This window comes from Phocoena phocoena, chromosome 1 (genome assembly GCF_963924675.1).
Source record: "Phocoena phocoena chromosome 1, mPhoPho1.1, whole genome shotgun sequence".
NCBI classification, from domain to species: Eukaryota; Metazoa; Chordata; class Mammalia; order Artiodactyla; family Phocoenidae; genus Phocoena; species Phocoena phocoena.
Window position 1 is genome coordinate 181,700,306 of NC_089219.1, and position 25,127 is coordinate 181,725,432.

General features: G+C 37.0%; 1 protein-coding gene across 1 annotated transcript in view; it reads right to left on the minus strand.

The window, feature by feature from the left end:
- Positions 1–25,127, minus strand: part of ASPM (assembly factor for spindle microtubules) — a 67,648-nt gene that overhangs the window by 22,754 nt on the left and 19,767 nt on the right. The window contains exons 4-17 of the mRNA XM_065887027.1: positions 23,523–23,627; positions 22,974–23,120; positions 21,064–21,309; positions 20,718–20,785; positions 18,256–18,397; positions 17,578–17,708; positions 16,891–17,066; positions 14,703–14,848; positions 14,528–14,613; positions 13,862–14,083; positions 12,386–12,593; positions 12,139–12,281; positions 11,891–12,019; positions 6,705–6,899 (exon numbers count right to left, since the gene is read on the minus strand). Of these exons, the coding sequence (XP_065743099.1) occupies positions 6,705–6,899; positions 11,891–12,019; positions 12,139–12,281; positions 12,386–12,593; positions 13,862–14,083; positions 14,528–14,613; positions 14,703–14,848; positions 16,891–17,066; positions 17,578–17,708; positions 18,256–18,397; positions 20,718–20,785; positions 21,064–21,309; positions 22,974–23,120; positions 23,523–23,627 (2,144 nt within the window). The remainder of the gene's footprint in view (positions 1–6,704; positions 6,900–11,890; positions 12,020–12,138; positions 12,282–12,385; positions 12,594–13,861; positions 14,084–14,527; positions 14,614–14,702; positions 14,849–16,890; positions 17,067–17,577; positions 17,709–18,255; positions 18,398–20,717; positions 20,786–21,063; positions 21,310–22,973; positions 23,121–23,522; positions 23,628–25,127) is intronic.

Here is a 25,127-nt window from a genome sequence, read left to right on the forward strand (position 1 = left end):
AAAAAAAACCTCCTGGAATAAGCAATTATAGCAAATTTGTAGAATATGGAAACATTAACATTATTAGCAAAAAAAAGAGAAATACTTAAGAATATATCTAACAAAATATGCACAAGATCTGTCAGAGCTATAAAACTGTGTTGAAAGATAACACAGAATATCTAAATAAATAGAGATATATCATATTCATAGATAGGAAGGCTGGATTTTGTTAAGATGCCAGTTCTTCCCACCTGGATCTATCAATTCAATGTCGTCTCAATCAAAATCTCATCCAGTTACTTTGTGGACACTGGCAGACTGCTTCTAAAGTACATAAGGTGACGCAAAATACCCAGAATAGCAAATACAATAGTGAAGAAAAGCAAAGTTGGAGGACTAACATCATCCAACTTCAAAAGTTATTATAAAGCCACAGTAATTGAGACAGCGTGATACTGGCAAAATAATAGAAAAATAGATCAATGGAACAGAATAAGGAGCCCAGAAATAGACCCATGCAACATAGTCAACTGATGTTTGATAAACAAACAACACAACTGAATGGATAAAAGATAGTTTTGTCGGGCTTCCCTGGTGGTGCAGTGGTTGAGATTCTGCCTGCCAATGCAGGGGACACGGGTTCGTGCCCCGGTCCGGGAAGATCCCACATGCCGCGGAGCGGCTGGGCCCGTGAGCCATGGCCGCTGAGCCTGCGCGTCCGGAGCCTGTGCTCCGCAATGGGAGAGGCCACAGCAGTGAGAGGCCCACATACTGTAAAAAAAAAAAAAAAAAAAAAAAAGGATAGTTTTGTCAACAAGTGGTACTGGAAGAAGTAGACATCCATATGAAAGAAAAGTGAGTCAAGCACTAACTCTTAACCTTTCACAAAAATTAACTCAAATAGATCATAGATCTGAATGTAAAATCCAAAACTACAGAACTTCTGAGAGACAACAATAGAATATCTAAGTAACTTTGGGTTTGGCAATAGCTTTTTAGATATAATGCCAAAAGTATAATCCATGAAAGAAAAAAAATTGATGTCAGAGTTTATTAAAATCAAAAAAAAAAATAATCTGCCCTGTGAAAGACTCTGTTAACAGAACAAAAAGATGAGCCATAAACTAGGAGGAAATATTTATAAAATATAAATCTAATAAAGGGTTTGTATCCAGTTATACAAAGAACACTTAAAACTCAACAATAAAGAATTCAAAAATTGGCAATAAGAATTTTAAAATGGGGAAAATATCTGAATGCTTCACCAAAGAAGATATACAGATTGTAAATGGCATATGAAAAGATGCTTAACGTCAAATGCACTAGGGAATTGCAAATTGAAACAGCAATGTGATGCCTATACACATCTATTTTAATGGTAAAGTCTAAAACAGTGACAACACCAAATGCTGGCCAGGAAGTGGAGCAACAGGAACCCTCACTCATTGCTGGTGGGAATGCAAAATGGTACAGCCACTTTGGAAGACAGTTTGGCAGTTTCTCACAAACCTAAATATAGTTTTGTCATATGATCAAGCAATCCCATTGCTAGGTACCTACCCAAAGAAGCTGAAAACCAAGTCCACAGAAAAACCTGCACACAGGTGTTTATAGCACCTTTATTCATAATGGCCCCAAATTAGAAGCAACCAATACATCCTTCAATAGGTGAAAGGATAAAAACGACTGTGGTACATCAATATGATAGAATGTTATTCAGCAATAAAAAGAAACAAACTATCAAGGCAGGAAAAGACATAAAAGAAACTTAAATGCATATTGTGAAGTGAGAGAACCTATCTGAAAAGGCTACATATTGATGAGTTCAAATTATAGGACATCCTGGAAAAAGCAAAAGTATAGAGACAGTAAAAAGATCAATGGTTGCCCAGGATTTTGCAGAGGGATAAGAGATGAATACGTAAAGCAGAAAGGATTTTTAGGGCAGGATTTTTGTCAAAGCACAACTATACCACATAAAGAGTGAAACCTATGGAAACTAAGGACTTTAGTTAATTACAATGTTCATAAATTGCAAAAAGCGTACTATAAAAAAAGAAAGCAAAGCAACAGAAATGAAAAGTATCTGCATTAACAGGATATTATTCTCATGTACTCTTTAAAATATTTATTATGATTGAAAGCAAAACTTATAACATTGCCTGATGTGATTTTATTTGTATGTAGGTTTAATAAATAAGACCACTAAAACATAAAAGTGGGGGGAGCAAAGGGACCTAGATAGTGGTAAGTTTTCTACATTCCATTTAAAGGGATAAAATATTGATTCTAAGTAGATTAAAAGTTTTGTATACTGAAATGCCTATAGCAACCAAAAAAAGGCAAAAAACCAACCAAACAAACAAACAAACCCCAAATAACCAAACCCCTGTACAAGGGGATAAAATAATAACTAAAAAGAAAAAAGATAAACTAAAACGTAACACTAAAATGTATTCAAATAATTGAAAAGACAGGAAAGGGGAAAAAGAAGAATGAAAGAAAGTGAACATTCAGAAAACGAAACAATAAAATGATAGACCCAAATCCAAGCATATTGATAAATATCTGAAATATAAATGGTATAAATCATCAATTAAAAGATAGAGATTTTCAAAACATAAAAACTATATGCTGTCAAGACTTTAAGCCATATATAATGATGTAAGCAAATAATAAGTAAAAGAAAGGAAAAAAATATACCCTGCGAATGATAATCAAGTGAAAGCTGGAGTGGTTATAGTAAGAGCATGCAAGGTTGACTTCAGAGCAAAGAAAATTTTGAAGGATAAAAAAGGAACATTACACAATGATAAAAAATGATTTAAAAAAATTCAACTCACCAATGATAAAAAATGATGATAAAAAACAAAACTCAACTCATCAAGAGGACATAAAAATTCCAAATGTGTATGCACCTAACAAAACATCTTCAAAATATATGTAGATAAAACCAAAGGGAGAAAGATATATCCACAATTATAGTTAGAGACTTAAATACTGCTCTCTTGGTATAAGACTAAATAAACAGAACACCAGTTAGGATATAAAAGAACTGTTAAATATCATCACCCAAGTAGATCTAATTGACATTTATAGAACACTCCACCCAACAACAGAATACACATTCTTTTCAAGTACACAGAACATTCACCAAGATCAAAGACCAGCAAACTCTGTCTGTAAAAGGCCTATCAAGAGAAAATAGTTGCAAATCGCTGACAAACAACTTGTACCCAGAATATAGAAAAAGTCTCAAAACTCAATAAGATAAGCTCTCAATTATAAAAATGGGCAAAAGATTTCAAGAGACACTTCATAAAGAAGATAATCGAAAGGCAATTAAGCATTTGAAGACATATACATAGCCATTAGGAAAACAGAATCTAAAACCAAGACACCACTACACATCCATCAGAACGACTGAAAAACATAGAAATCCGTGTTGCTAAGGATATGGAGCAATTAGCATCCTTACACTTTGGGGGTGGGCAGCAAAGTGGGTTAAGCCACTCTAGATACAGTTTGGTGATATCTTATGGAGCTAAACATACACTTACCAAATGACCCAGCAATCTCATTCCTAGCTGTTTACCCTAATGGAATGAAATCACCTAAAACTGGAAAGAATGCAAATACCCCTCAACAGATTAATGTATAATCAAATTGTGGTACATCCATACAATGGAATACTATTCAGCAATGAAGGAGAATAAACCACTGATACATGCAACAACTTGGGTGAGACTCAAAGGCATCCTGCAGAGAGAAAAAAAACCAGTCTCAAAACTTACCTACCGCATGGCTCCCTTATGCGACATTCTCAAAAAGGCAAAACTATGGGAACAGAGAGCAGAGCTTGGGTGCCTGGGGCTGGGTGAGGAGGGAGAAAGGACCACAAAGGAATAGAATGCAACAGTTCTTCTGGGAGATGGAACTGTTCTGTATCCTGATTGAGGTGATGATTTCACAACTGTGTTTAAACACATGTGTATGTGTGTTTAAATCTGTGGAACCACACACCAAAAAAAGAAAAGCACATTTTACTGAGGGTTAATTTAAAAATTTTAATTTTAATCAACATAAAGTTAAAATTTATTAAATTTAAATTTTAAAAAATTTATAATATACCTAGGAACAAATGAAGATATTTAAGACCTCTTGCATCAGATCATAAAACCATTTTAGGAGACTTTTAAAGAAGGCCTAAATAAATAGGAAATAAATACCATGTTTAGTAGCTAAAGATATCAATTCTAACTAAACTGACCTACTCAATTAAATCTCAATCAAATTCCAATATTTTTTAAACTTCAGTTTCAAAATGTGTGAAAATGCAGAGGACTTTAGAATAGCCAAAAACTTCTTAAAGAAAACAAAGAAAGTTTTATCTACCAGACATCCAGATTTCTTGTAAAGCTAGAGTACATGGCTCACTGGTAGACAAAAAGAACAATGAAATAGAAAAAACTCTAGAAACAGAACCACACATATAAGAATATTTGATGTATGCTAAAGATAGCACAGCAGGGCTTCCCTGGGGGGGCAGTGGTTAAGAATCCACCTGCCAATGCAGGGGACACAGGTTCGAGTCCTGGTCCGGGAAGATCCCACATGCCGCGGAGCAACTAAGCCTGTGAGCCACAACTACTGAGCCCACGCGCCTAGAGCCCGTGCTCCACAACAAGAGAAGCCACCGCAATGAGAAGCCCGTGCACCACAACAAAGAGTAGCCCCCGATCACTGCAACAAGAGAAAGCTCGCACGCAGCAACGAAGACCCAACACAGCCAAAAATAAATAAAAATAAAAAATAATTAAAGATAGCACAGCAATGAGGCAAGTGTGGTCATTTCAGTAAGTTGTAACTGAAACAATGGCTATCCATATATACAAAAAGAAAAACGGTCCCTAACACAAATCATATGCAAAAATTAATTTCAAGAGAGATCTAAATGTGAAAGACAACACATTAAAGGATTCAGAATACAATACAGGAGAATATCTTCAAGGCCTTAGGTTGAAATAACACTCCTTAAATGGTTCAAAAAAAAAACAAAACCCACTAACCATAAAAGAAAATTAAGAACTTTCACTGAAGACATAAAACTATAAACCACGGTCTGGGAGAAGACATTTAAAACGCACATATCCAACAAAGGTCTGATAACCAGAATAGATAAAGATCTCTTACAAATCCACAAGAAAGCAAACAATCAAAATAAAAAACGGAAAAAAAGATCCTTGAAGAAACACTTCATGAAGGAAGACTTTCAATATGAAAATGTGTTCAATGTCATTCATTATCAAGGGAATGCAAATTAAATCTATTCTAAGATACCACTGCACAACGACCAGAATGGTGACCAGGATGGCTAAAATTAAAGAGATAACTTCCAAGTATTATAAACAGCTGGTGGTGCTATAACCACCTTAGAAAAGTCCTTGGCAGTATGTACTAAAACTGAAATATATATACTCTAAGACAAACAGTTGTACTCGTAGGTATATGCCGGACAGAGTGAATATATTTCACACCAAAAGGCACGTTCATAAACGCTTTAGTCGTAACAGCTCAAAACCAGAAAGCCAGATGTCCATCAACAACAGAACAAATAAATTGCAGGATATTATAAAATGAAAGTTAAATCACAGTTACACTCAACAACACTGATAAATCTCCACAAATTTCATGTTCAATAAAAGAATTCACACTGTCTGAACCCCTCTATGTAAAATTCAAAAAACAGGCAAGACAATATTAGAGCATTTAAGAAAGATGTATAGGAAAAAGGCATGATTAGCATACATTAGAATAATGGTTACCTTCGGCTGGGCTGGGGGATTAACTGATTGAGAAATGCCTTCTGAGAGGCTAGCAATATTCTATTTCTTGACCTAGGGTGTGGTTACGTAAGTATTCACTTAGTGAAAAACCATTAGGCTCTACATTTGTGTTTTGTGCAATTTTCTATGTGTAATATTCCACATTAAAAAAAAGGTTCAGAGAAAGAGAATTTATTAAATCAGAATCTCTCACTTTCAGTAGTAGTAGCCAGAAACAAATCTCCAAGTTTATAAAATAGATAAAATTCAATGGCATTTACATAGGGTAAATTTAAATAGTACACCTCTCTGATGTTATTAAAATAGAATGTAATATCAAAGACTAACATTTGGATGTAAGGAATATGTCCATTAAGTAAAGTAGAGAAGTTAATTTTTTTTCTTTTACTCAGTAGAAAAATTACATAGGCATTCTATAAACTGATGATAAGTAGTATTTCCAGCACTTGCAACTAAGTGGGTTAGAGAGGAAGATGTACACTGTTATCCCCAAAGAAATTTCCAGGACTCATAGTAAAGATGCAAAAGAGAGTGTGGCTGGGTTTATGGATATACAAGGTAGAAGGGTACAGTGTGCCAGCATGACCCACAGTGGAAGATTGCAAACCTCTAATGTAAAGCAAAGAAGACAGCACGGGGTACAGAATTAGACTGTTCCCTCCTTCAGAGCAAAGGAGGTGTTTTGATTTGTTTGACCCTTATGCTGAACACAGCCAAGAGTTTTACATGTAGCAGGGAGGTATCAAATATTTGTTAAGCTTAAGTACTACATAAAATGTAGAAGCCTAAAATATAATAATTTAAAACTTTATCATATTTTACTTTCTTAAAAATGTCATTAAACCTTTTTAAATTCAAAAATTCAGAATACTATACCTGAATAACAGATGCTGATTTATTTTGAACTTTTTCTAGTTTTTCCTTTTTTAACATTAATAATTTTCTCTTCGCTAAGAGTCTTCGCCAATATTTCTGAATGACCAATGCTGCGTTGACCTCCTTTTTGAATCGTCGTTTAGTTAGAAAATTGATTACAGCTGACTGAATAATTCTTGCAGCTTTGTCTCTCTTCTAGAAAAAAAAAAAAAGCACTTACTCACTTAAGACCCTAAACCATTATTTGTAAGAAAATCACCTGTTAAATATTAATCAAATCGATCCTGGAAATAAAATGTCCCCCAGACTTATTGTAAAATATGCTCATCACTTCTGGGCATGTTGAAATAGCTGATATATTGTTGAACATATTGAATAGACGTGCAGATATATTTATATGATAAAACAAAGATTCCTAGGAAATATCATCCTAAGATAATGATCACAGACATGTTTGATTTATCACAGATCATCGGTAATCAATATAAAGTCAATTTAAATGTGGTATGTGTCTCAGATTATGGTGCAGTGAATTCACGTTTGATTTTTGAGAAAGGGATGGATTGTAGGAGAAAAAAAGAGACTCTAAAACAAATACTTTACAGTATAAGGTGGTACTGTTCTGCTACAATTTGAAGAAAGGAATTCACAAAAAAGGAAAGGCAAAATACCCTCCTTTACCCCCAGAATACATGGTGGCTTTAAGCCATAGAGGCTGAAGAGAACAGAGTACTGGGTTGTGATAACTGATGCCAGGACTGTCCTGCAGCGTCAGTGGCCAGAGAGGAGCTGGCTGCCCCGGGAGTGCTAGAGACCAGTGCCCTGCACATCTCTACTTCTTACTTCTAATCATGAATTAGTATGAATAATAAAAGATTAAATACCAGGTGTCAGGCACCATTCTAAACACTGCAGGAATGATTCATCCAACCTCACAACAACCGTTAAGAACAGATGAACAGGCACTATTCTCATGGCCATGAGGAAACTGGGGCTGAGCGCTCAGGTAGATAGTCAGTCCACCAGGAGGATGGCCAGGATTGGACACAGGTAGTCTGGCTTCAGAGTTCGTGCTCTTAATCATTTTGCTATACTCTTCAAGGCTAGATCTATCACTTCAGTTCACCTGAATTAGAAACTGGAATATAAATTATTCATCTAGTGAAAAGGAACAACTTAGAGATCGTCTGATAACCCTTTGCATTGCTGTCTGGGACCACGCACTATGCAAGAGTGGGCTCTACACAGAGATTAGCAGTTTCCTAGGGAAGGGATCAAACTGCTATTCTGACAGAGGAAAAAGGGAACTAATGGACTGAAACATATACTAAGGAATGGTGGGGGCCATATATTGGATCACACCCTTGAGTGAGGAAAGACTAGAAAGTTCTAAAATTAGGCTGAGGAATTATGTCCAACAAGTGGATTAAGCCATCTAACATCATTGTCAGTGCCCTGTGAAGCCTGTGGCCTTTAAGGCTATAAAGATCCAAGTTAAAAGCACACCCCCCTTCACCAACACCCACAATTTCAAAACATATCACAAAGCTACAATAATCAAACAGTGTGGAACCAGCATAAAGACAGATATATAGAACAACGTAATAGAATAGACTGCCCAGAAATAAACCCCCATGTAACTGGATAATTGATCTTTAACAAGGGTGCCGAGACCACTCAATGGGAAAGGAACAGTCTCTCCAATGAATGGTGTTGTGAAAACTGGTATTTGGATACCAACATATCGAAGAGTGAAGTTGGACCCTTATCTCACACACTATGCATTTATTAACACAAACTGGATGAAAGTCCTAAACATTCAACCCAAAGGTATAAAACTCTTAGTAGAAAACATAGGGTAAAGTTTCATAACATTGGATTTAGCAATGATTTATGAGATATGACAGCAAAAGCACAGGCACAAAAGCAAAAATTAGACAAAATGGGATTACATCAAACAAAAAATTTTGTTCATCAAAGGACACAATCAACAGAGTGAAAAGGAAACCTACATACTGAAAAAAAATTTTGCACATCATATATCTAATAAGGAACTTGTATCTAGAGTATATAAAGAATTGTTACAACTCAACAATAAAAAAATCAAATAACCCAATTAAAATATGGGCAAACGAAGATATTTCACCAAAGATGACATACAGATGGCCAACAAGCATATGAAAAGATGCTCAACAACACTAATCATCAGAGAAATGCATATCAAAATCACAATGAGATATCTCTAAACTACTACAAACAAACACGCAGAAAACAACAACTGCTGGCAGGGATCATGGAGCAGCTGGAATCTTTGTTCACTATTGGTGGGACTGTAAAATGCAACCCACAGTGACTACTATTGGAAATCAGTATAGTGGTTCTTCAAAAAAAATCAAAAATAGAATTACCATATGATCCAGCAATACCACTTTTAGGTAGATCTCCAAAAGAACTGAAAACTGGGTCGAAAAGAGGGATTTGTACACTCCTGTTCATAGCAGCATTATTCACAATAGCCCAGAGGTGGAAGTAACCCAAATGCCCATTGAATGGATAAACAAAATGTGGTATATACACACAATGGAATACTATGCAGCCTTTAAAATGAAGGAAATTCTGCTGCAGGCTACAACATGGGTGAACCTTGAGGGCATATGTTAAGTGAAAGAAGCCAGTCACACAGGGACGAATATACTGTATGATTCCACTTATATTAGGTGTCTAAAGTAGTCAAAATAGGAAGTAGAAAGGTAGTTACCAGGGACAAGTGGGGGAGGAAATGGGGAATGGTTAATGAGTACAAAGTTGCAGTTCTTCAAATTGAAAAATTTCTGGAGATCTGTTTCACGACAATGCAAATATACTTAACACTACAAATGGTAAACTTTAAAACTAGGAATAACCTAAAACACAGTTAAGATGGTATATTTTATGATATGTGTTCTTTACCACAGTTTAAAAGAAAACTATTTCAGGGGAATAAAAAGCACCCAATTGATTAGCTTAATAAAGAATACAATGCAGTTCAAAAGTAGCTTTTGAGTCACAAGCTCTAAGGACCAGGGGCATTTTTGGATGCAATAAGTTGATGTAAAATGAAACTGAATTCAGCTTGTAGATCATCTCAATCTCAAGCAAACTAATGTGGAACAATTGTATGTGACATTAGAAAAGCTACAGACGGAAAGTAGATAAGTTCAAAGAGCCAAATATATTACAAAAACGAGTAACTATTTGAAAACTTACATAAACCAATGGCAAGAGTTCCCATACCCGCAGTCACTGACCACGTCATCATTTTTAATTCTACCGTGTGGCTGAGCCAACGTGTTAACCAGTTTATTTTTATTTTGCTTTGTATATGTAAAGGATTTACTTTGCTTTGGAACTGGTGCCTATTCACTCAGGAAGAACTAAGAGGTAGAATGTGTCGGGGACCCTTGGATAACCCTGCTTCATTCGCCAGGGAATTTGGGCTGTTTAGCCAATGCTTCTCCATCACAACAAGAGCTTGAACCATTCTATTCTCAATAAATAGTTTATCTAAATTACAGTAATGACTAAAGGAAAATATAGAACCTGGAAAATAGCTACCTCAAGGTAACGTTTATGTGCTTACTAGCTTGTGATATTTCTACAGGAATATGAAGGGAATCTGCTGCTTAATGTTCCCAATAACAAATGAAGAGGTATACTTGGATCTCAGTGTAATTGTATAAGAAAAGGAGTATTGTCACCTGGAGAAAGGAGAGAAGCAGTGGTTTTCAAAAAAAAAAGGGAAATTTCCAGTACTTGGACAAAGGAAATAAATCAAGAAAAGGGATCTTGTGAGGAAAAAGCTAAGAAATTTCTGCAACTGATATGTGTGATTAATACAAGACTACCTTGAGCAGAAAACTAAGATTTCATTACCAAAAAAGAAAAAAAACTAATTGATACCTGTTTCTTAAAATCTTAAATGTCTCATTTATTGCCATATAAAAAGAATTAATGAACTAATTTGAGGACTGGCCAGGAGGGTGCCCTCCCTGAAAACTTTGCTAAAACAATTCTCCAATAAGCCCCCAGAAGTGCAAGTTATCCTCCAAGGATATGTGGGCAAGGAGGCAGACCCTGGGAAGATAAGGGGCGAAAGAAGGCACAGAGAATACGTGGCAGCAGAGAAGACCCCTTGCGAGTGTAAACCACTGCCTACTTCCCAAAAGTTACTACCAAGACTTAGTGGGGCCAGAGCAGATTATTTCAATTAGTGTTATTTCCAGGTCTGATATGGTGTGAGAGAAAACATGGTATGTTTATGATTCGCCAAAATTTAGCTACTTTACAGCTACTAAGAACTTTATCATAAGTGCATTGTAATTCAAAACCGAGGAGCAATCCTGGGTGAAATGTATTTCTGAAACAGATCTGATAAGATTTCTTAAGCATGGCTGCTTCTTTGATTTCTCCAAATAAATACAGCATCATTAGTGGAAAGAGTACTGAGATAAAAGGATTAAAATAGTTTTTTCAATTTGATCAAGGAGACCATTTCTTAGATTGTTAAAAATGACATTTTTCTCAGAACTCAAGACAACTCTTACTTTACGTTAATGCAAAATTCATACTACTGGGGTTGCAAAGGAAAACAGTAAATGACATCCTTCTCCCTGTGCTCAGGTCCTAAACATTTTGAGAAATAAAACGATGGAAACCAAAATACTGCTTCTAAACTAACAAAGGATAACCTAGAAGACAGTTTCATGGCAGACAAAATGAGCTGGCTAACTGAACTGCAGAATCAGGCAGGTGACACCCAGGCCCGAATGGCACCGGTTGAGGTCAAGCCTTCCAGAGCACAGCATGAAAAATTAAAGGAAAACTCCTGTTTCCTGGAGGCAAGTCAGAGTCCAGGATGAAGGAGGGAAGAGCTGAGTCAGACCTCCCCAGTTAACTTTTCACCAATTTACAATGTGGTTAAGGTACTCCATGTCCCTTGGGGCAGAGGCTGGAAGAAAAATTGAATGAAGGAAACATGAGGAGTTAGGGGAAAATATTCATCCCCAACTCGAAACACACACAATTATGAAAATTACCTCAGTAATTTCCTACCTCGGTAAAACGTAAGAACAGTATCAAGAATCGATCAGCTGACATCTTATGAACTACAGTTTAGGTTATAGTGTTTTTTCATTTTTGAGGAGTACCTGATGGCGTTTTAGATCCTTTTTTAGCTTATATTTTCTCCAAGTTGTTTGTATAAGTCGAGCGGCTCTCGTTTCTTTACGAAGATCCAAAAGCCTCGCACAAAGAAATGACAGATAGGTAATAACCACCTAAGAGATAACATAAAAGATGAAAACAGAAGTTTCCATGAGACAGAGAATATAAAACTTCCTGTCGTCTGAGACTCTGATTATTAAGAGGTATTATTGGTTAAGAAACTTTTACTTACCTTCTCGTCGGGAATTGTATTTGACATATCTGAGTGATGGATCATAGCAGGTATTCCACCGAGGTCTCTAGCTGCAGACCTGACCAACTGAAAATTCTTCTTTTCGTTTTCTAGGAGTTCTTTGTATAGTTCCGAAGTATTTTCTGCAATGCAAGTAAAAGAGAGAGATCAGATTAGACTGCTCTTGCCAGAAATCAGACAGGCCAATGAAAAAACTGGAAAAGTTAATCAACCAAAAGGGACTAACCCTGATCAAGTGCTTTAAGAGACAAATCCAGGGAACTTTCATCAGATTCAGATGATGAGTTTAACACCACAGAACCAGTTTGCGTACACTCTACGGTTTGGGTGGTACGCTGACATATGGCAGCAAAACGCACGTAGCAAGGATGGTAGTGGTGGATCAGGTAACATAACACCCGGCCATCTGAGAAAGACACTGTAAAATTCTCCACCTGATTGGAAATATCAGAAAAAGAATGAACTGTATTTAGATAGGAATATAGATTCTAATGGTTTTGTAGTCCATATTTCCTTTGAATAGCTGACTATCACGTTAATTTCTAGTAGCGCCTAGTATAATACCATATGCACGGCCAAATTCTCACCTATAAAATATCAGTCATATTGTTGTTCTGGGTTGGACAGTGTTCATCAAAAATTCATGTCCTTCCCAGAATCTCCGGATGTGACCTTATTTGGATAGAGGGTCACTGCAGGTTTAACTAGTTAAGGTGAGATCACACTGGAGTAAGATGAGTTCTTAATCAGATGTGACTGGTGTCTTTATAAGAAAAGGAGAGACGCAGAGACAGACACACAGGGAAAATGCCATGTGAAGACGGGCAGTGATGGGAGTGATGTGTCTACACAGCAAGGAAGGCCAAGGGTTGCCAGCAGGACCGGAAGTTAAGAGAAAGGCATGGGACACATTCTCCCCTAGAGCCTCAGCACTAGGGTCTTCAGGGCTCTCTAGTATTTAATTAAAACATAGACGATTACCCATATATTTGATGGTTTTTCTGTTTTATATTCCTTAACAGATATTTTATTCATGTGTGTCAGGACCATTTATTTTCATGTATTTATACTTAAACGTACATTTCATACAGAAATACAGGATCGATCTAACAAATGATTATAAAAGACAGAGCTTAGACTCCTCTCCTCCTCTCTAACGTCCCTCTGTGGTTTATTTGCATTCCCTCTTGTAATGAGGGTGTGATCCTTTGGCCCACAGTTCAATGCAAGCATCTCCTATTAAGACTCCCAACTAAGGGGGCTTCCCTGGTGGCACAGTGGTTGAGAGTCCGCCTGCCGATGCAGGGGGCGTGGGTTCATGCCCCGGTCCGGGAAGATCCCACATGCCGCGGAGTGGCTGAGCCCGTGAGCCATGGCCGCTGAGCCTGCGCGTCCGGAGCCTGTGCTCCGCAACGGGAGAGGTCACAACAGTGAGAGGCCCGCGTACCGCAAAAAAAAAAAAAAAGACTCCCAACTAGGACATTTTTTTTTTCTTGGTGATACATAAAATAATCGTGCATTATACAATTGGTGACAGATTAGATGACACTAGGTATGTGACAGTACCCTTACTCATTAGAGGAAAAGTTTGCTTATACATATCAACTAAATTATTTAAGAAATTAAAGAAAATATTTCACGTGCTAAGTTTGACTTTAACCAAAATTTATTTAAAGAAACTGGGCTAAAACAAAGAACTTACTTTTTTATTATAGAAGTCACAGACAGCATTTACCCAATCCATCAGTAGCTTTACGCTTTCACTATATTGTTCAAAGTGACCACTATGCCTTTTGTCTTTTTTCTTACTGATAACAGCATCAGAATGGCATGACAGTGCAGACATTTTTCTCTTCATACTCTGTGTGTGCTTTAAAAAGTCAATTTCTTCCTTTAACTGATCTAAATTAAGGGAAATATCCACCTGAAATACGAAAAGAGGATACATATCTTTATATTTTTCATATATTATTTTTGACCCACAGAAGCTAAAGTCTTCTATTATCATGATTTTTTTTTTTAAGGCAAATACAATCTACGTGGAAGTGATAGAATGTGTAAGTGGATAAGTGCATGGGATCTGCGGCCACGCAAGCCTGGGTTCTAATCTCCTCTCTGCTTCTGTTCAATGCTGAACCCTAACTCCAGTCTCCTCCTTTCCCTATGAAGTAATGACAATTAGCTACCTTATAGGGGCATTGAGAAGATTAGACTGGAATATACTTAAAGCAGTTACCACAGTTCCTGGGACAGAAGAAAGTCTAGTTAGTAATAACTACTACTGTTAGTCTTTATTTGATGCAAAATGCTTTTATAAATCAATATTGAAAATTGATAAAAAGTACAAAATGCACCGAATGTACAGTACCTGAAAAGCCAATACTATCTTCCAAAGCAAAGCCAGAGTTTTTTCTTTGTGCCTATCCACAATATCCTTAGAGAGGATTGTATTTCCTGCAAATGGAAAGATAGTCCGTTAGCACAATATATGTACACATCAATTTTTAGTGAGAAGAAAAGTTTTATAGTTACTCAATTTTTACCATGCTCATCATTCAACTGAATTCCTCGTGATTTAAGAACTTCAAGAACAATGTCAACATTGTGCATCTTTTGAAGACGACTTATTGCAGGAATCCTGAGTTTCTTTGAGAGATTCCAGTTTCGTGTGAGAAGTTCCATGGTTCGCCTAACAACAGAGGAATTTTCAGATGAAACTGTTAGATAAAAACATACATGAAAAATGAACTTCATTTAAATAAAGTAATCACCCACATCAATCTTCCTGATTTAAAGGGTTTTAGGTTAGAAAGACCCCAAAATACTATCTCAAAACTCTGTTACTCCATAGTTAGCAAATAGAGTTATTTCTCATTTAAGCCAGGGGGTTAAGGTCTGTGAACAGAATGTAAGAATGAAAAATAAGATGCACACACACAAATGCACACAGCAGCAGAACGACAAGGTTCTATAGGGAAAGGAAAGGAAAATGGACATTTATTGAGGGGCTACTGTACTCTACACATCAAGTAAGTGCTTTCTTTTATTTTAGTCCCCATGGCAAATCCCACAATCAGGCATTATTATCCCATTTTTGGCAGATGAAGAAACCAAAGCCCAGAAAAGTAAAGTAAATTGCCTGTGATCATACAGCTAGTAATGACAGGACTAGCTGTATCAGAGCTAAAACCCAGTTTTACAGTTTCCAAAGCCATGCTCTTATACCTATACCAGATAAGATAAAAATATTTGAGTGCCTACCTTAAGAAGTCATTTATACCACAGTTTAAATTCAAACTCTTAGTATCATGTAGTGCTTTACACTAGACAAAGATCCCTGTTTCCACAGAAAAATCAAGCCCCAACTGATTACCATATATAGTTAAAATTTGGCAGAAGTGTTTACAGAACCGTATTTCTAAAGGTTAGGAAGCAATGTACGATCAGTGTAGGCCAACCACTCAGTCAACGTCTGAAGCGTTTCTGCAACACTAGACTGACTGCCACCTACAGCATCAGTGGATTAACCGTTCCCAAGTATCCTCAAATGACCTTGAAGACCTATGGTCATTTTGTTGACACTGAAGAAAACAGAAACTTGGTATGCAAGATCGAGTCTCTTAACTAGCAAGAGTTCCTGACCAATGACAAAGCATCAACACCCAACACTGGGAAATCCTCAGTAACTCCTATAAAAGCACAAAAATGTCCTTCATTGTCAAAAATAGCACTGAACATAAAGCCAATCACTGCTCCTCCTGGACAGTGGAAAAAGTCTAAAATCGTGAATTCCTACTGGCCAGAAAACAGATGTGGTGGCTTGGATTTATGAAATGAAAAATTAAATATAAAAATAATATGGAAAACATTATCAGCAAACGCTCTGGCCTATATGGAAATTACTCAAGTGAGAGGAAGCTACAGTAAAGTTCAAAAGACTGTTACCTTGCCATGAGAATATATGATCAGAAAAGAAAAGAAAGTTCATGGAGACTGAATTTAGAAGGCAACAAGGGACATGCATGCTGTTTTTGAAGAACTGGGGATTCACAGAGATATAGGGATCCCTTCCTCACAAATGTCAAACGTAATATAAATTAGAGAGTTTCCTAGAAACAAGACGGATGTCTTCAATCCACCTGTCCTAAAGAAGCCAACCAAGGCACAGTGTAAAGGCCACTCCTTCCAGAGCAGGCACTGGTAACTGTTGTCACACCAAAGCCAATGTTGAGGATTCCAGTTTGTTACTGAGGAAACAGCGTGGGATCTGAAGCCAGACATCCGGAGCTGATGTCCACCACCACTGTCTAAAACCTGGGCAAGCCACTTTACGTCTTCATCTCACGTGTCCTCACGTGTAAAACAAGGTTAACACGACTAAAACTGGTCTCAAACAATGCACTCATGAACCCACTGCAGACGTAAAGCATTATTTAAATGTCTGCTAATTTAATTAGTTCCATGCTTTCCCCAACTCCTATTCTGGGGTATCAGTGGTTCCTACTCAGACACTGTCACATGCCAGCAGGGAGAAAAAATTGTGGATAGGAGACAAGGTTTCTGGGCCTAAAATTGACACCATTTTCCCAAACTCATCCCAACTTTTTTAAACCCTAGATTTATCCCATTACGTAAAGGAGCAAGAAAGATTGTGTATGTATAGAAGAAAGTGTTTTCCAGAAAATTTTAGTCTATTCTAGCGAGCAAAATAATTCCATTTCTTATACTTACACAAGACGCACCCCACACTGCAAGTCTACAGCAAGATTTGTAACAGCAAAATCAAATTCATCGAAAGGTGTCTGAACATGGTTCACAGGTAATCCCAGGAAGCTCAGGTGACGGGAAAGGTCACCTTCACCGCCTAGGAAGTTTCGTGAAAAAGCCAGAAGAATTTCTTTACTAGCCTATGGAAAAACAAGTGGCAGTTATTATATTCTAGAATTATAATTTTATTTACAATGAAAACAAATTCTTCAAATCATTCTGTGCATATAGAAATAAAATTAATAGTAGTATAAAAAGACGGTCAGTTTCATATCCTATAGTAACAATGCGAACCTCATATATTTCCAATTTAAGACCTTTAAAGAAAGTGCTCATAATTAATAATACACTCTAAAAATTAGCATTAATTTGATAACATACCAAATTAGGAAAGAAATTTTCTCCCAAATTAATTCCTCAGAAGCATAGTGACATTCATTCTCAAATCAAAGTTAAGAACAGGGTGATATGCTGGTGAAATGTCAACCAATAAAAAGTTAGGCAGGGTTAGAACTACTGGGTAGGCGTTCTTATTCTACTCCAGAGTCCTGTTTTTGGGAAACTCACTTTTTCTAAGGAGGAAATATACAATAAAAACAGGCAAAAGTCTTAACTGTGAAATATAAACCAAATATAAACTGAAAACTATACCTTGAACTCAGCATCTTTACAGAAGAGACAAGGATCGTGATCAATAAGTCTGGAGATTTTAGCATAATCAAGGAAACAAACCAGCAGCAATAGCTTTTTCAATGTAAACTTAGACAAAGCTTCTTCATGACCTGAAATAAAATACAAAAAAGCCTAGCAAGTTAATCTGTGCCCAAGTTTTTTTTTTTTTTTTTTTGGTTCTGAAATATTTTTCTATATTTATTTATTCTGTTGTGCTTTTAGTCTATATATCCCTACTAAGGATTCTTGACATGTGTTTTATATTTTAAAGTCAAATTATCTTGGAATTCTTTATAAGATTATAAAACTTCTTATATTTACCTTTTTTTCTGGCTGGGTTGGTTGCTTTGTTTTGGCAGGGGGAACGTAAGTTGGTGCAGCCACTATGGAAAACAGCATGGAGGTGCCTCAAAAAACTAAGACTAGAACTACATGTGATCCAGCAACTCCACTGCTGAGTATACATCCAAAGAAAACAAAAATGCTAATTCAAAAAATACATGCACCCCAATGTTCATAGCAGCATCATTTACAATAGCCAAGAGATGGAAGCAACAACCTAAGAGTCCATCAACAGACGAATGGATAAAGAAGATGTGGTATGTACATAATATATAGACATATAGATATATCTGCAGTTGAGGCAGAACCACTTACCATCTCCATATAGATGAGGAACGGTAGGGTGCCGGTACTCGGCTGCAATATCAGGATTCCAAAGCAAGCGATTCAGAATAAACATTGCCAACCCTGTGATGTCACTGTTGTCTTCCAAAGGGATGAGTTCTCCATATATTGTCTAAAAAGAAATTCATGCTAGAGTTGGGACTGTGTCATCTCTAAGGGGCAGTGGGATGCAAAAGGGGAAAGACAGACAATGACGGTCTAAGGAACTGGCGCTGTTCTACGTCCTAGATAGCATGGGAATAATAGGAATATTTGCTACAACTCTTTGGACTGAACATATACGTTTTGTGCAATTTTTAGTGCATATAGTATATTTCACAATGAAAAAGAGACGAAAGCTCATGACTAAGACAAATTCTTAAAAATCATGTGACAAGTAATATTTACATTTTAATTTTTTCCTTTAAGAACTATCAAATGTAGACCTGTTGCTCAAATTTAATTATAACTGTCCCACAGAGTATATCATGAAGGTACAACAGACACGTAAATAATTCTAAACTTTCGAATAGTTAACAAATGGAAAACCATTTGTAAACCATGGTTCTAAACCATCTGGGACGCTCAGATCTGTATATAATCAATGACTAAAATATGTCATCAATTTAACATCAATATGATTAGTATTAACGATTTTTAAAGCAATTAGAAAAAACTAAAAATATATCAAATTATATTTTATAATCTTACACTGACAAAACTAGACAAAAGCATGGGAAAGTATTAATATCTGCCAAAATACAGAAATTTTATCTTTATTTACATTTTTTTTGGCCTGTGATGCTTTTTTAAGATCCTCAAAGGTCACACCCACTAGCAGAACCCTAAGGAGTGGTGTAAAGTAGAATGTTTCATCCACAATTTTTCATCCCTTCCTTCCCTTTAAAAGGTCTTATTCCCGGGCTTCCCTGGTGGCGCAGTGGTTGAGAATCCGCCTGCCAACGCAGGGGACACGGGTTCGAGCCCTGGTTTGGGAAGATCCAACATGCCGTGGAGCAACTAGGCCCGTGAGCCACAACTACTGAGCCTGCGGGTTTGGAGCCTGTGCTCTGCAACAAGAGAGGCCGCGATAGTGAGAGGCCCGCGCACTGTGATGAAGAGTGGCCCCCGCTCACCGCAACTAGAGAAAGCCCTGGCACGGAAACAAAGACCCAACACAGCCAAAAACAAATAAATAAATAAATAAATTATTAAAAAAAAAAAAAAAGGTCTTATTCCCAATAAATGGCATAGACTTGCTATGTCTCTTGCAAGAGAACAAATATTTCTGCCTCATTTGTGTCTGGACAGATAATGCACTTTGGCCAGTGATATGGTTGGTAGTGATGCACACTACATGTAAGCAGAAGTTTTCAAAGGCATTGCATGTTTCCACTGAACTCTCCTACATTTTACCTCTGCCACAAAAAAGCTATGCCCCAAATAGGTTCTATTTTAATTGAGGTTCTGGAACTATTTGACATGTGAAAGCACAGCCAGGTGATATATAATTTTCTAATTAATCTTTCACTGAAAGAAATAAGAAATTGAATTGAATTTCAAATCAATTGAAATAAGAATTAAAGTAAGAAGTCTTAGCAAGGACACTATCGAGCTGAGTGACCAGAGTAGGCTTCTTATTCATTGCCTCAATTCCTTGATAAATAGCCAGATTATTGTAAAGATTCCTTTCAGTACCAAAGATTTTTTAATTCAAAAGCCTAGAAGTAATTGAAGCAAGAATGAGATATCCCACATGACAAAAGTAAAAAGCCTGAACAAAATATGAGTATACCAGTAAAAGACTAAAGGAAATGGAAACACTGAGGATTGTAATAAAAGAATATTTTTAAGAGTCAACTCCTAGTGGCTTTCTAATTCAGTTAGTTTTAACATTCTAAATATTATTGAACCATGCCCCATGTGAAAAACTCAAATTCCGATGATGTTTCCATGAGAGGTGTTCCATCAAAATGGTTCCAAAGGCATCAGACTGGTGTAGATTCCAGTCCTGACCAGGCATTGGCATTCAGCGAGTCACTTAACACCTGAGCTTCTGTTTTGTCAGTGAAGTTGAAATAATAATACATACCTCACTGGGTTTTATAGAGATTTAAATATGGAAATGTATTTACAACACCCTGGCATTGTCATTGGTAAATGCTCAGAAAGGAGCTAACTATACTTGTTATTACATCTGGTACCAAATTATATATTGTATATATTTAAGAAACTAACAGGAAAATTGCTGTATAACAAAATGGCCATAATATATAATGATGGGGTCTATTAACCTAATGAGCATTTATTAAGGGACCTTAAATTTCATACTGAAAGATCAATTAAGCTAACCAAATGACTTTATAAGTGAAACCATCATTTTATTAAAGAGTCTATTAAAAGTATATAATAAAAAGATGTTCCTTTTTTCAAAAACTGAAAGGTGTACTTACCTCTAGGCCGATTCGTAGCCACAAAGGATTATATGACAACAGCCAATTCAAGACTTTCTGCCGTTCTCCTGAAATACATGTGACAAGCAAGTAAGGTCAGATCACTAATCAAATAGAGACAGTAAATAAAATTTCATGGAAAGAAATCAGTGGCCAAAATGGAAAATCACATATATGAAATAAGTTAAAGTATACTTCCACTCTTTAATATACGTACATGATCACATTTAAGTTTGTGAAAGTTTAGGCCACAAAGTGAAACCATGTACATATATTTGACTCTGAAATAAAAAATTTCTAGAGTGTTTTTAAACAATTAATCTCAAGATTTCTATAATCTTCTTACCCACATCTTTCCAGAGGTGTCTGTCTTTTCGAACAATTAACCGCCTAGCTTCAATTTCAATTTCAAGCTTTTTCATAGCTTTAACCATTTTTTCAGAAGTAAATAAGCGACACGCAGCACGACGTAATCTATTCAAATTGCAGCGAGCGGTATAAGCTCTGAGAGACACTTCATCCTTGGTAGGAGCTCTCGGGACACTTATTTTATGTTGACTCTCCAGTCCCAAAAGAAGAGTGGAAGCATTTACTGGGTAAAAACGAAAGAAAGAATGTTTTTGGTTAAACAATATTTATATACATTTTAAAACCCAGCAATAAATGCAATTGAAGATGGCCAAGACAGAACCTATTCCCCACCCCTTCCAGCCTGCTTCTTCTCTTTCCCACCTCAAAATAAAGGTGATGCCATTCACTCAGAACCTTAGGCCATCCTATCACTGCAACATCTTGGCTCTTGCCTTCAAACTGTACCCCAAGTCTAACCATTTCTCACAACCACTATTGTCCAGGTTCCAACATGATCACCTCTGACCCAGACTAATGGGAGAGCCTCCCTGACTGGTTTTGCTGCTTCCACCCTCTTTATAAATTAGAAAGCTAAGCTGCTAAAGAATGTGATTTGTTAAAATCAGTTAAATTTTGAAATGCAATTTGAATTTTTATAAAACACATTTTCTCTCAAAAAGAGAACTAAAAATCATGCTTTGTTTACTTTTGGAAAATAAAGAAAAGTACCTCAGAGATCATCTAATCAAAGGGCCTTTTAATGTAAAATTCCCATACACACTTCTCTGACACTTACAGACCAGTGTCTGCTGGAACACTGCAGCAATGGAGAAAGCATCTCCCTAAAGTCAGCCCGGGTGTTGCTTTGGCAAGTTAAATATTTTAAAGGGTTTTTCCTTAACTTGAGTAGAACTGATCCCTATACCAACTTCCATGGGAGAGCAGCCCAAATGAAGCTTCCTTCTCTCAGGAGAAAACTCTTTAAATATTTGAAGGATACCATGTTCCCATCCTGTTCTATACTTGAGTTTTTCTCTTTTCCAGAACAAACACTGAAATATTTTTAAAATTCCCCATATCAACTGGTTTTCAGAGCCCTCATAATTATATACTTGTCTACAAGCTTCTTAAACTAAGGTACAGTGGAGACAACATCCCTAATCAGGCCACATAAGACTTAAATTGATTCACCAGGACATTACACTTTATTAATGCAGCTAAGACTGAACTGGATTTCTAGGCAGCCATGTCTCACTGTTAGTGCAGACTGAATCTATACTAAAGTAAAAGCCATTCACTGCAAAGGCTAGAAATCGAACTGGCTGAGGAGCAGGAAGATAAAGAAAAAAGAAAAAGTAAAGTTCGGAACTTTCAGCACAAAATTCTCTCCCGCACAATCTTGAGCATTTGTGTTAATGATCTACCGAGCCATGCCATTAACTACAATATAATAAACATGTATAACGAAAGAATGAAAAATCACGTTAAAAAACTACCTGTTAAGGGACTTCCCTGGTGGCACGGTGGTTAAGAATCCGCCTGCCAATGCAGGGGACACGGGTTCGAGCCCTGGTCCGGGAAGATCCCACATGCCGCAGAGCAACTAAGCCCGCAAGCCACAACTACTGAGCCCACGTGCTGCAACTACTGAAGCCTGCGTGCCTAGAGCCAGTGCTCCGCAACAAGAGAAGCCACCACAATGAGAAGCCCACGCACTGCAACGAAGAGTAGCCCCCGCTCACCACAACTAGAGAAAGCCCACATGTAGCAACAAAGACCCAACACGGCCAAAAATAAATATAAAATAAATAAATAAATTTTAAAAATATATTAAAATAAATATTTTTAAAAACTACCTGTTAAAACAAAAGTATTATTTAATTTAAACATTAACTAAATGTTTACCTTCAGAAATATTTGTTTTTACAGTGAAGTCATCAGGAGTTAATATAAAATTTAGCCACCAAGTAAAGCCCTGCTCCTGCTTTTCCTTCCAGCGTTCATCATAAAACATGTTTTTTGCAGCAAACGGCATTGGGTGTCTAGGAATACCTAAGAATACAATTAGGTTATGGCATAAGAAATTTTCCTTTAAATTATTATACAATCTATAGCAAAAGACCATTTTTACCAGCAAAACCACCTTTAAAACACTGAACAATGTTTCCTTTTTCACTACTTCCTAGAAATAGTTGAAAGCATTTTGGGTATAAAATGTAGTCAAAGTAAAAGAGAAAAAGTATGGCCATACCTCCTGGTTTTTTAAAAATCCCAGGTAAAGTGGGTCAATTTCATAGAACTCTGAGAAAATATCCTGTTATTTGAATACACATTTTAACAATTTTTCAAAGCCTTTATTTGACAAAAAAGTATCAATTCATTTCCATTTGAAATGCAATTAATGCTTCATTCCATGTCAGTTTTTCATAGACTTTAAAGATATTAAACACTTGCCTGTTTTTAGTGGTTTTATGAAGGTCAAATTAGATTGTGCCACAGGAACAATGGGTTTTGTCTTTTTGTTTTTTTTTAAATTAGGAGTTCTGTGTCCTAAAGACTCTAAAATATATGAGAAAACAGAATAATAGCATTAAAAAAATGAAATAAATTCTGTGAATGAACTGCTGTCAAGTTAAGATTTGGGCTCTCCAAAATCATATCCGTTTAGAAAATGCTAAATAAACACTATGTGCCAGGGTATGAACTCGGGTAATAAAACTTATGTCTGGAAGTTACAGACCAGAAGCTACAATATATTTTGTGTCTACAGAAGCTAGGGTTCAGATTCAACCAGTTCACTGTGTGTGTATATACAGCAGACTCCGTGCTAGGTGCTGAGAACGCAGAATGGAAAGATGTGGTCCCGGCCCTCAGGAGGTTCTCGGTCTAGCACAGAAGTGTAGAAAGAATCACAATACACTACATAAGGAGAAGTACTCATGAGGAGTCATGGGACAAGGGGAGGGAGATCTAAGTCACCTAAACGGCAGGACAGCCTCCTGGCAGGGGTGACCCTGAGCTGACCCTGCAGTGGATGTGACACACCAGGAACGGGGCCTTCCACTGAACTGCAAAGTGCCCGGAGCCAAGAACACAGATAAGAAAAACAAGACAAAAAAGAAGTTGGAAGAGGTAGAAAAGAATTCAATACTATTAAAAATAACAGTGACAGCTAATAGTCGAATACTTTGTGCCAGGCACTATCAGAGTCTTGTAATTTAGGTTACCTCATGCAGTCATCACCAGAAACCTATGAGAAGTGCGCTTTTATTCTCTACATTTTATGGAATCAGGATACTGGAGCTTAGAGCAACTAAGCCACTTGGTCAAAGTCACGCATGCTAGTAGGTGGCAGAGCTGGACAGTATAGCTCCAGAGCCTGCACTATTATTCAGTTAGAAGTACCTGGTGGGCCAGTGAAGGATTAAAGTCCAGGCAGTAACACCATCATATATATTTCAGAAGACAGAATGGACAATGGACTGAAAGGAGTCAAGAGTAGAGATGGAAGCCAAAAGGAAGCTATCCCAGGGGCCTAAGTTAGCTATGATGAGAACTTAAAGGAACACGGAAGCAGTGGAGACAGATTAGAGAAGGGTTGTTTTCACAGCAGAACTAACAAGGCTTAATGTCATCTGACTAGGCAAGTGATGGAGAATGAGAGCCCCGATGGGTCCCCGTGCCTCACCCCGGTGATGAGGGAGACAGTGGGTGGTCCCTACAAGTAACCTGTCAGAACGCAGTTCACTCCCTCAAAAGCAGGTTTCACACCAGCTCGCGCTGCTGCTCAATACAAACAAGAAGCCAATAAAGACAGAGGAGGGAAAGCTAAGGGCCAGGGCAGAATCCAGCCCATGGCTGTTTGTGTACAGTCTGCAAGCTAAGAAGAATTTTCACATTTATAAATACTAGTTGGAAAAAAAAAAAAACCCTCCAAACAATTATATTTCATGACACATGAAGATGATATGAAATAGTCACACCTATTCATTTACACATTGTCCATGGCTGTTTTCCCTTCCACAGTGGCAGAGCTCAGCAGCTATAACAGAGATCATA